This window comes from Myxine glutinosa, chromosome 4 (assembly GCF_964187855.1).
Source record: "Myxine glutinosa chromosome 4, kmMyxGlut1.1, whole genome shotgun sequence".
Classification (NCBI taxonomy): Eukaryota; Metazoa; Chordata; class Myxini; order Myxiniformes; family Myxinidae; genus Myxine; species Myxine glutinosa.
The window spans coordinates 183,177,936-183,190,861 of record NC_136264.1 but is presented as its reverse complement, the minus strand read 5'-3'; the positions used below and the strand labels follow the sequence as shown (position 1 = coordinate 183,190,861).

Genomic DNA, 12,926 nt, shown 5'->3' with positions numbered 1-12,926 from the left:
AATCATTTCATCCTTGTCACATACGCTACATCTCTGCCAAATTTCGTCCGAATCCGTCCACAACTTTTTGAGATATTTTGTTCACAAACAGATAAACAAACGAGAAGACGTCATGCGGAGTATGATACTTGCAAAATCCGCCCCCACCCCCAAGAAAAAAAATTCCATTGATACAGCAAATTGTCCATTTCATCAAGATTAAAATTGACAATCTTGATCAAAGCTCAGGTCAAAAGGAAGAAAAGTGACGATTTTTCAGATGAAAAATGATTTTGGAAGGTTGACCTTGAGTTGACCTTTTGACCTCAAATAGTTTCCCTATTTAGTGACGATGTGCAAATGCTGGTCAATTTTCAAGTCAATCAGATGAAAATTGAGGATGTTAACTTGGCTGATGTTGACCTCAAAAATGTGGTTGAATTCAGTGACCATATATGTAAATCCTCTTAGAATTTCAAGTCAATCAAATGAAAATTGGTGATTTTAGAAATTTGGCCTATGTTGACCTCAAAAATACTTGGTGGATGAATTCAGTGACCAGATATGCAAGTCCTCTTCAAATTTCAAGTCAATCGGATGAAAATTGAGGATTTTAGAAATTTGGCAAAGTTGGTGACCTTTGGCCTATGTTGCCCTTTTGACCCCAAAAACAATAGGCTTCTCAATTGGGGCGATCTATACACCTTGGTGAAGTTTCGTGACGATCGGTTTAGAATTGTGACCTGTAGACCGGTGACAAACAAACAGACGGAACCACAAACGCAACCGACCAATATATTTGAAAAATCTTCGATTTTGCAAGTAACAAACACAGACAGACAGGGGTGAAAACATAACTTCATCCACCTTTGGTGGTGGAGGTAACAAGGATATCTGCACAGGCAAATGTAAAGACATGCATGGAGACTGGCTTTGTGCCATCCCCTAAAATTTGGCAAGCAGTGAGACGATGCTACAGACGCTGTGGTTCTTGAACTTTGCATTTTGGCAAGAACAGTGGTCAATAAGTTTGCTGTGAATGCAGATATTTCTGTACTACGTTTACTTTCCAGCAGGACATTTAGATGAAATGCTCATTGGGTGATCTCTGAGGGCCAATGCACATATTGTATTAACATTTCTTCTAAGAAGGGAGAACATGTTCCATCTTGTGCTTATCATTTAATCTTCTCTCTTGTTTGATAATCTAAATCCAGCCTGACAGTTTGGTTGTAATCCTTTGACCCATTTTCCCCCTTTTGTGGAGCCAACTTCCAGCTTTGGTATAGTGCTCCATTCTTAGCATCATTACGTATTTAATCTTCCACAAGCCTTGTCTTCTATTTGATTTATTCAAAAGGACTTCGGAGCCTTTCCTTGATTCCTTCTTTTTTTTTTTTTCATTCCTATATCAGTTGTGTATGCGTACGTGTACAATGTACATACACAGTCGAGCATATATGCATAGAAAAACTAGAACGGCACTCAGTAGAGAGCATACCTCCACCTGGTTGGCCATATCACTCAATGGTAAAGATCACTTTAAAAAAATTATTCTAGCTGGATCCGGATCCGGATCTTCATCGAAATTGAATCGATTCTTCATTGTCACACACACAACCTGTCCAACAAGTTTCGTCCAAATCCATCCATAACTTTTTGAGATATCCTGCTATGTATCGTTTTTGACCCTATCTCCCAATGGTGAAGAATCACTTGAAAAAATTAAATAATTCTCATATCCGAATCCATATTCGATCTTCACCAAAATCGAATCGTCCTTGTCAGACACCCAACCGTTCCACCAAGTTTCGTCCAAATCCATCCAACTTTTTGAGATGTCTTGCTGTGTATAGTTTTTCGCCCTATCTCCCAAAGGTGAAGAATCACTTAAATTCTGGTATCTGAATCCGGACCTTCACCAAAATCTAATCATTTCGTTCTTGTTACATACGCCACATCTCTGCCAAATTTTGTCCGAATCCGTCCACAACTTGAGATATTTTGTTCACAAACGGACAAACGTGTACAGACAGGGGTGAAAACATAACCTCCAGCCACCTTTGGTGGTGGAGGTAACTGGAACGATACTCGGTGGAGCGCATACCTCCACCAGGCTGAACAGTTTTTGTTTCCCACTGATAGGCCTAACCCTGGATCCAGACCTGAACCAAAATATAATTGGCTTATCCTCGTCACCGAACCAAATCGTCCACCTAGTTTTGTCATTACTCGTCCACAACTTTTTGAAATGTTGTGTTGTGCATCATCCTTTTTGGCTGCATTTCTCAATGGTGAAAATCTGTTGAAGATTTTAAAAAATTCTCATATCCGGATCTTCACCAAAACCAAAACAATTCGGCCTTGTCACACATCCAACCTGTCCACCTAATTTCGTCCGAATCTGTCATTAACTTTTTGATATATCCTGGTTAGACACAGTTGTGAAAACATAGCCTCTGTCCACCTTTGGAGGAGGTGAATATCAATATTTTAAGTGGGTGTTTTCTCTCATCTCTTGATATTGTTCCTTTTGTACTGTTGTCATGATCCATTATCGCTTCTCCACCAGCCTTAACATTGTATACAAACCAAAATTAAGCCAGCCTTTTTTTTTTGTATACAAGATCGAGGCTCGTGTAAGAGCTAACATTAATTACAAAAAAAAAAAAAAAGTACACAGAAGACATAATAAAGGGAGCGGGAGACGAGATGTCGTCAGGTTCACTGTTTTTTCGTTCAAAATCATGGTAGATTAGCAAACCTATACATTTTTGGAAACGTTATTACATGGAAAATCTGAAAATCAATGTTTACATTTGCCAATTCCGACCAATTCGATTCGACCAATTCGACCAATCGACCAATTCCATTCGACCAATCGCTTCGATCGACCATTCGACCAATTCGATCGATTCGATTCGATTCATCGAATTCGATTCGATCGACCATTCGACCAATTCGATTTGCCAATCAATTTGACCGACCTTTGCTTGTGTGGAACGGACTGTGAAAACGATGCGGACTATATTGTCGGATACGACACACAGTACAGTGATGACGAACTCTAAATGGCATATTCTGTAATCGTGTATGTTTGATGCCATTGACTGCCTGTGTATAGTTTGTCATTGACTGCCTGTGTAGATGTGAAGTTATACTGACTGCATGTGTATGTATGATTTTGCTGACTGCCTGTGTATGTTTGGTGATATGAATTATTGTGACACATTTTGATGTTATTAACTGCCTGTACAAAATGATAACATGTATTTGATTATGCAACTTATCGCGAATATAAAGACAGTATTTTGCAATTCAAAACCTTTGATTCGTGTCTTACCATACCCCATAGCACTAATTTGATACTTTCATTGGATTCCTTGTCCCTGAAAATATAGGTTTGGTATATTTTTAAAAGTTTTTAGGGTAATTAGAGACAGAAATATAACAAAATATGTATTTTACAGTGGCCATTTAGAAAATCCAAAATGGCCGCCATACAGGTATCTCTCCAAATGTAAACATTGATTTTTAGTTTCCTTATGCTATAACCTTTCCAAAAATGTATAGGTTTGCTAATCTACCATGATTTTGAACGAAATATAATTTATTGACATAGTGAACCTGACTAATGGGGTGAGAGGGGGAAGCACACAAGTACAGGGACATCAGGACCAACGCAAGTTCAGGGACATCGGGACCAACAAAAGTACAGGGACCAACATTTGAGAGCAGGGACATCGGGAGATCTGTGGGAGGGAGAGGGCTTTGGGGGGCGGGGAGGCATGGAAAGGGGTGTGGGGGTGGGAGAGGTTAAAAAAAACAAAAAAACATGGACACTGCTAGGACTTCCAGGAAAGAAGTCAGTGTTTCAAAAAAGTCGATCTGGGGTGAATTGACGGGGGTAGAAAAGATCAAGGTTTTGGATGAGGGAAGATAAGAGATGGTGGTGAACACCTGTTTTAAAGATCTGGAGGGATGAGTGGGATTGAAGGGAGTGAGGGAGTTTGTTCCAGCGGCGGGAGAAAAGGGGAATGAAAGAGTAAAAGTGAATAGAGGGTCTTGATTGGTGGTGTAATGGTTTGAGCGTCTCTCCTGAGTCTGTTAGGTCGGTGGATCAAACTGGCTGAGTCTTGCAAAAGACTTTGTTTTAATGGTACGTGCTATCTCCTTGCTTGACGTTCAGCATTGAAAAAAAAAGAAGAAAAAAAAAAAGCATAAGAGCATGGCCCATAGGTTGGAGGAGATTCCTCCTTAAGGTATGCCACTCTGAGTGTTGTGAGAAAGGCAGTGCCATTGTTGTGGCATTGCTGGTAACCAGAGTACCCTGGGAATTGACGGCACTTTCCCGTGTGTGTGTGTGTCAAGTTCCCCAATGAGCCTTAGATCCTGTTAAAAAAAAAAAAGGAGAAAAGGATAACATTATTGTAGCATAATGACAACAGAATACTATTTTTGAAGGATCAACTGTGTTGGTGTGGAATGATGGCATATCTTGTCGATATGTTTTAAATGGCTTGGGGAGTACCTCGCATTTGCCAACACTTCACCCATACAATGATCATGGATTTGAAGCATGGCCAGACACAGATGCACACAATTGACAAAGTGTCCACACTGCTCGTGTACCAACGTATTGTACCAGATCGTGGCACTTGCAAACCTGCATTGAACAGGGAACCATAATGATGGGCATTTTCAAATTTAATGCTTCTAATTTTTCTCCTGGCAAGAATATCTAGGAGTAGCTGTGAAGGGGTTATTTGTAAGAGAGAATGTGCCAAGGGTTGGAATATCGACCTTCGGATGTCTTCGAGGCGTGCATGAAATGTCACCCGAGGCTATAACTACCTCTTTCCTGTTTATTAAATCGTGGTACAATCATTTTGGTTATCTGTAATTTTATTATAGTGGGGCAACTTAGCATAACAATTGTGCATTTTGTGAGGAAAGCACCAAATTTGGCACACTAGTAGACAATCATATTATGAAAAGATCTGGATATTGGGCCATCTCGGATTCAGAGATTTGATTTTTTACAAGATTTCGATTCGATTGGGATCGAAGAGAACACCTTCTTCGTCTTCTGTACAGTGAGGTTGCCAGCCCTGATTTCTCTGGCTACATCTGGGTGCTTCATTGGGAGTGCAACCATGTCCCTCAGGTGAACAGGGACCACCTGGCATAGTGTGTGTGGTCTAAGGCATGGAACCATGGGACCAGTTCCGTCAGGGCATCAAGGTATATCGTGAATGAAGCCTGCTGCAGAGAACGCACATAGACCAGTACCAACATCTCTAGTTCTAGCACAGCTGCCCAGTACTGAAAGTTGGGAATGTCTTCTCCTCTCTGGTGACACCAGTCTTCGAACTCGGGCAGGTCTTCTGCATCATCAGCATATGTCATACAGTGGCGTTCATACGCACGGTGTTGCAGGATGTGCAGTGCCGCTGCAGTGATTTGATGAGCTCTTCCTGTGCGGGTGACATGGGCAGCTCGCAGGAAGGAGTCGGCCGTCCCTGGCGTTGCAATCTCAGCTTGCAAATCTGCAAAATCTGCAAATCTTGGAAAAATCAAATCTCTGAATCTGAGATGGCCTAATATCCAGATCTTTTCATCATATGATAGTCTACTAGTGTGCCAAATTTGGTGCTTTCCTCACAAAATGCACAATTGTTATGCTATATTTAGCTTAGCTGCCGGACTATTACTTGAATATGGATAACCCCAACTGTCTAATTTTGCATTTGCCTGTTCTTGAGCTTGACAAACATTTTTGTTCTTATGGTTACTGTTTCTTCACAAAATTAGACAATTTCGATACATGTTGGAACATTTATTATGATGGAATTTTTTTTTTCTACTTCGTTAATCCATTTTATACCGTAATAATCATCTAATTCCAGTTTATTGCTTTGAATACTTTTTTATGAATTGAAAAGGTTATATACAGTCGGACCCCGCTATTCACGGGTTCCGCGTATCTTTCACCAGCCACACACAAAGCAGCTGGACATGCGCAAAAAAACAACATATTTTACGATCTAAGATTATGACCTGCTTCTTAATTTGCAATGCCGTGCTTCGCATTTTCATGGCTTTGGCGGCCAAGCAAGCTTCGCGGGATATCGCGTCATTCATACTGTGAATAGCTTCACGTGATATCCCACCGTTCACACAGTGAATGTTGCTTTGCGTGATATCCTGCTATTGCTTCGCGGGATATCCCACCATTTTTTTTTTTTTTTTGTATACAGAGTCGAGGCTTGTGAAAGAGCTAACATTTATCAAACAAACAAATCAAACAAACAAGCAAACAAAGTATATAAAAAGGGGAGCGGTCGACAAGATGGGGAGAGAAGGGGAGGAAGCACACAAACAACATTTGAGAGCAGGAACATCAGGAGATGTGTGGGAGGGAGAGGGCCTGGGGGGAGGCATGATAGGTATAAAACGCAAGGACACCAAGGACTTCCTGGAAAGAAGACAAAAGTCACCTCAAAAAAGTGGATTTGGGGTGAAATTAGCGGGGGTAGAAAAGATCAAGGTTTTGGATTGGGGAAGATAAGAGATGGTGGTGAACAGCCGTTTTAAAGACCTGGAGGGAGGAGTGGGATTGAAGAGAGTGAGGGAGTTTGTTCCAGAGGCAGGAGAAAAGAGGAATGAAGGAGGAAGGTGAGCAGAGAGTCTTGATTTTGGCAGTTTAACCATAAGAGGGTTGCAGGCAGATCTTGTGCGACCTGCAGGAATATTTAGGGGACAGAGCCCAGAGAGAGCTGGGGGAGCAAGGCCGGATAGGAGTCTGTAGAAGACGGAAAGACCACCAACCTGCCTGCGGTGAGTAAGTGAAAGGCCCTCGGAGATAGCGTCATCACGGGAGATTCCATTGATTCTGAACGCTTTGGTTTCAACAGCGTGAAGACGAGCTAGGTGTGAGGCAGGAGCACCAGCCCAGAGGGGATAGCAGTATTCCATTGAGCTGCGGTTGAAAGCCTTGTATGTGGTGAGGAGCTCAGGTGTGCCAAGGAAGGACTTCGCACGACGGAGGATGCCCAGTCAGCGACTGGCTTTGGAGGCCAGCTTGGAAATGTGGTTTTCCCAGGAAAGATCATGGCAGATAGTGAGACCCAAAAGCTTGAGTGACAGAACTTCTTGGAGAGGATTATTCAGAAAGTAGATGGGAGGGTTGTCCAGTCGGTCTTTTCGGAGAGACATCGTAAGAGTGAGAGATTTGTCAGGATTGAAAGACGTGTTCCACTTGTTTGCCCAGTCTGATTTTGTCCAGGTCTGCAGAGTGAGGAGGTTGCAGACTGCCGATCTGAGGAATGAGGAATGGAGCGGCAGAGAGTGGTCATCAGCAAAGAGATAGCAAAGAGTTTACATTCACACAGTAAATGCTGCTTTGAGGGATGATGTACCGTCATTCACCCTGTGAATAGCTTCATTTGATATCCCACCATTCACATGGTAAACATTGCTTTGTGGAATGCTTTGTGGGATATCCCAAAGATAAGATAAGTTCTCGTTCTCGCTTCCCTTGATGTTGCTGAAGTAGGTTTTAAAGTTTTGGTTTGTGGGATGCTTTGCAGGATATCCAAACAGATGGTAAACATTGCTTTGTGGGATGCTTTGCGGGATATCCAAACAGACGGTAAACATTGCTTTGTGGGATTCTTTGCGGGATATTCCAACAGAGCTGTCTCCCTTTTCCCTATTGAAACATGGCTTGCATTCGTGGGATTTGCCTCTATTCGTGGGATTTGCCTCTATTCGTGGGATTTGCCTCTATTCGTGGGATTTGCCTCTATTCGTGGGATTTGCCTCTATTTGTGGGATTTGCCTCTATTTGTGGGATTTGCCTCTATTCGTGGGTTTTGCCTCGACATTCGTGGATTTTGCCTTGCCATTTGCGGATTTTCGTGATTCAGGAACCGATCACTCCTTTTTCCATTGAAACGATGCCCTGCCGTTCGCGGTTTCGCAATTCGCAGCACTTTCCAGGAACGTATTCCCCGCGAATAGCAGGGTCCGACAGTATTTCAAGGTAAAATCGGTTTATGAACTTTGTTTTGATCAATGAAAGTGCCTAGCGCTCACTTGAACCCAAACCCCCTTCTTGACTTTCAGATCGTCTACTTCACGGCAACCTTTCCCCTCCTTATGCTTGTCGTGCTCTTCATTCGTGGTGTGACCCTGCCTGGAGCATCTGAGGGCATCAAGTACTACTTGTACCCGAAGCTCGAATACCTTGCTTATCCTCAAGTATTAATGTGCACCGCTCATCACTTTTATTCGATAGCTGCTGCAAATTGCAGGGGAAATGGGTTTCTTTCAGCAAGGGATTAGTGTTTGCTTCTGCTGCCAGGTGTGGATCGATGCAGGGACACAGATCTTCTATTCTTATACTGTTTGCATTGGTGTTATGACATCGTTGGGCAGCTACAACAAGTACGACTACAACTGTTACAGGTGTGAGGTCGTTCGCAATGATGGCTCGCCAGCAACAAGCAGCAATTGATTGGTCGGGGGAAGGGGTTGGGTGTGGAAGGGGGTTGTGGGTGAGAATGTCGGGGGCAACACTGACCATCGAAGATGACATGATTTTTTTTTCCTTCTGCAATAGAATATTGATGCAAAATATATGCCAAATAATTGCTGTTAGTTGTATGTTGCTGAAGTAGGTTTTAAAGTTTTGTTGCTCGTCTTGAGCAATCTTGTAGCCAATTTTGCTCTTGATGATCATGTTTTGTTGCTTTTTCCTGCATGGATCAGACTATGTGGTCCTGCTTAGAGATTTCCTCATTTGCAATTGTGTACCATAAATTTGTAGAAGAATTTTCTTTCTTTTCCAGTTGCAAGTTTAGTATTTTGAGGGTTTTTGCTGTGCCGGCATCTTGGTTCCCCAAAGGTGGCTTAGGCACGCACTCGGGATCGGTCTGTCTCCACCCTGGTCTCACCCATGGACATAAATACATGTGGAAACCATCAGTGTGGCTGCCAAACATTTTGCAGTGTTTGACATCTGAATGTGTTTTAGGTCCAAGTTTAACATTAACATGAGTACAATAGCTCTTCATAAAGATGTCATGAAGAGATAATGCCAGATTTAAGGATATTGATTTGGTTTAGTTATTTTTTTTGGCATGGATGCTCTAAATATGGCCTCTGTACTTTATGCTGCTGGTGAGTTATGAATTTCAGAACTATTAATCTTATCAGCACTTGCAGACGTTGTAATCGTCAGCAACCAAATCTCGAAGACTTTATTCAGCCTTTGGTCCAAATGGAAGATTAACCTGTTAATTCTGCTATGTTTGCTCCAATAATTATTCAAGTTTAAGGTCTCTGGTTTTTATTATTATTATTTTTGTAATGCCTCCGCCGATGGTCACCGGAAGCATTCTTGTTTTTTATCGCTTGCATTGTGCTCTCTGCTATTCTTAAGTATTGACTTTCATAAATACACCTTTAACAAATACAGGTTTAAAAGGACATCGATTTTTGTTTTACTTGCATTTCGTGAAGCATCGATTCCGATGGCCTCGTCATTTGAATGCATGAAAAAAAAAAAAAATTAACTTTTTGATTGACACGGTGAAGGTTTAAGCAGGGTAACCAATGCTTAAGATCTAGGAGGGGGGGGGGGGGGGTCAAAGTAACTCCTCCACCCTTCCCCAACCTGTTTTCTTTTTAACCAGGTCCTGTGTGCTGCTATCGTGCATGAACAGTGGGACAAGTTTTTTTGCTGGTTTTGCCATTTTCGCCATCCTCGGCTTCATGGCTCAAGAGCAAGGAGTGAGCATTGCTGATGTCGCAGAATCCGGTATGTGCAAATCTTTCTCATACATACCACTCGGTCCAGTTTCCATTGAACTCGGATCCCTTGAGCGTTTGTCAAAATGAATGTCTCCCTCTCTCTCTTTCTCTGCTTGCACTTTATTCTTAAAAGCTTTTGAGGGTGTTCATGTGCTGTTTGGAACGATTAAGAAAACCTTGATTTGATTCTTTTTCAACTTTAACAGCGATAAAGTGATGGGTAAGTGTTTGCACGTGTTTGTGCATGTGAGAGTTTGCACGTGTTCTTTCTCCAACACCCATGAAAAATTGCTGTTCAGATACATCCGTCGCTAAATAACCAATACGTGCCACTTGATAGATTGACGGGCATTTTATAGTCGTTTTACAGTTGGTTAAACATTTTGATTGTCTCAACCAGATGTGCCCAAGCTAACCCTGCTGTTGCTGCTTTGATAAGGAAAAGTCTGGTGGTTTGTTAAACGCAAGTTATCACCTGCATCACTGGAGCTGCTAAGCAGGTTGTGGTTTTGCCATTACATCAATTTGGTTTGAAGCTCTTTGATTTAAAACAAATACAACAACAACAAAAGGTCTGTCCAACAATTACATTTTGGGTTGCATGGTAAGTAAGGTGAGTTGGGATGTTCCCTTTGTGTGCTCACTGCCACTTTGATCATCACAAAACAAATGCGGATTTCTGAATAGTTGTGGATTTGTGACCATCTTTTGTTTACACTTGAAATAAATTGGCTAAATTTTGTTTAAAATGATTTGCACTATTTATTTTTCCACCATTAGAAGATAATAAAATAGCATTCATCCTAGAGAGTTTGGTAAAATACAGTGCACCATTCCCTCCATCCCTGCTCATACAAAATCTGACTGCCTTAAATCTGACTTTGATTTGGAACAAAGGACCATGTTACCCTCCATAATCCTCTTTTCCTGTATCGATTCATTCAACGCTTCCCAACCTCTTGACTCCTCCACCAGACGGTGTTCATGCTCTAATACACACACACCGTTTCTATGCTTTTTTTTTTTTTTTTCCAGGGCCTACCTGTTGACATTGTGGAAAATTTCCATTACTACCCCAAATCATAAGAAAGGTGCCAACGCCCAACAGTGGTCCTTTTCATTATAGGCCAGTGAAGCTTTTCCGCCCACCATAAGCAGTGATGGAAACGATAATTGCAGCAGACTTTTTTAAAGATTTGTCTTTTTTATTAACTCCCTGATCTCTGGCCATGAGTTTGGCCTCCATTTATGGTTTAGGTCAATCCACTTTGGCCATTTTGCTTCTCCTATGTCAGCCATTATATGGATGCCCTCTGGACATCTCTCATACATCTGGTTTTCTGGCACCCAGCTCTGATTTCCAAAGTGTTAGCTAACAGTATCCATGGTCCTTTCCGAGAATGGCTATCAGGTGTCCTGTGCATTTGAAACTGTGTTCCTTTTGACATATTTGTATCCCCTGGGACTAATCTTGTTCTTGGTGCATGTGAATGACCTCTTCATTAATGGAAATCCATTTTATCACTTTACAGACGATACCACTCCATTCAGGATAGTTACACAACCCTCTGCCTAACAGGCTACGGCTGCATCCCTCTCTGCCAAGCTGGGAGAAATAAGCAACTGGCCATCTACCTGAGGCACATATTTTGGTGCAGAAAGACTGAGCTGTTATTATATTATCACTGTGCATAATGCCTGGTAGACTAATCCCCCAGCTTATTTCTGTGGTCTACCTCTGGGAGAGGTAAAATCTTTGGAGCTCCAAGGTCTCACTATTGGCTATAACATGTCCTGGAAAGATCATGTCTCCAGTCTGATCACCAACTTGATTCTCTGCAATGCCATATTTTGTCAATGCCATCAAACATATAAAGGCATACAAAGTCTACATCAGAGGTGTCATGGAAATTTGCTCTAACTATGGATTGGTGCTGTTCCTCGTCTTGCTGAGTTGATGCCCAATAATCTTCAGGTCTTCAAGTAAATGGAACATTACGTCATGAAGTCGTGTCTCTGGGTCTACTCCTTGCTTCGCATAGGTAGATTGGTGGTCTTGCTCTTTCTTTTACTGGCCCTATTCTAGTCTTGCTCATCCTGCCCTCACCTCTCCATCCTTGTCCCTTCAGGTTACATGTATTCTGCCAGAAATGCTTCTTGTTACCCTCCCCAGATCTAAACTCGATGGTCACCTCCATTCTTGAGTAAGTTGTCTCAAGCTCTTCCCTACTGGATCTCAAGTCTGCTGCCCTCTGTCACCTCATGGTCTCCCCCATTTCCACTAGTCAGCTTTACTGCACCCACTGAGACCCTGTTCCCACACTTCTACAATGCCTCTCCTTGTGCTGCAGTGAATCTGTTAGTTATTGTCTCATCATTTTCCTTTTGCCATATTCTGTCTGTTGATCCACTGCCTCTTGTTATCATGCTCTTCCCATGATCCTCGATACCTGACTAAATAGACAAACTAATTAACAATCGTGTAACATTGCGAAACTAAAGAGTTAGTCGAACACCTTACCCCACGTAGTGTTCAGGTATATAATTCAATTGAAATAAAATAATGATTTCAAAAGTCGTAAATTCCGGAAGTTTAGTGCCGTTGATGCATTGTCTTATACACCACCTTGCTTAACATGCCTGAGCCTTGCTAAATGGATAAGTTTTGAAAGTGGCAATAGGCGATTTGTATTCTGAAGTGTTAAAGTATATAATTAAATTGAAATAAAATAGATTGTAAAGGCCGTATCAAATTTTTTTGGAACTTTACCACCGTTGATGCAGCGTCTTTTACACCACCTTATTTAACACATTACATTAGTTATTTGTGCCTGTTTTGTCTTTTATGACGTCCTCAGAAATCAAGTTTCCTGTTTGGAATGATTTTCAATTCTTTGGCTGCCAGACGGACAGAGTTTAAAAAAAAAAAAAAAAAAAAAAAAAAATCTCTGCATGTACGATCTGGACAAATTCAGAGAAAAAGTACTGCTAAACTGCAGGTTCGTTTTCTGATTAGTGTTCAAATTAAAACATTCAACTGAAACAAGTTGTCGATCATAAACTGATGTTTGTAGACTGATAGACAAGCAGATAGAAGTGAGACAGTTGCTTAACCCCACTTTCCGCTT

At 41.7% G+C, this 12,926-nt stretch overlaps 1 protein-coding gene across 5 annotated transcripts in view; it reads left to right on the top strand.

Annotated features, from left to right (window-relative positions):
* The window catches only part of LOC137425546 (sodium- and chloride-dependent taurine transporter), a 62,947-nt gene that overhangs the window by 6,827 nt on the left and 43,194 nt on the right, over nt 1-12,926 (top strand). For all 5 annotated transcript variants that reach the window (XM_068114087.2, XM_068114089.2, XM_078776786.1 and 2 more), the window contains 3 exons: nt 8,110-8,244; nt 8,348-8,451; nt 9,681-9,805. In XM_068114087.2, coding sequence (XP_067970188.2) covers nt 8,110-8,244; nt 8,348-8,451; nt 9,681-9,805 — 364 coding nt within the window. The remainder of the gene's footprint in view (nt 1-8,109; nt 8,245-8,347; nt 8,452-9,680; nt 9,806-12,926) is intronic.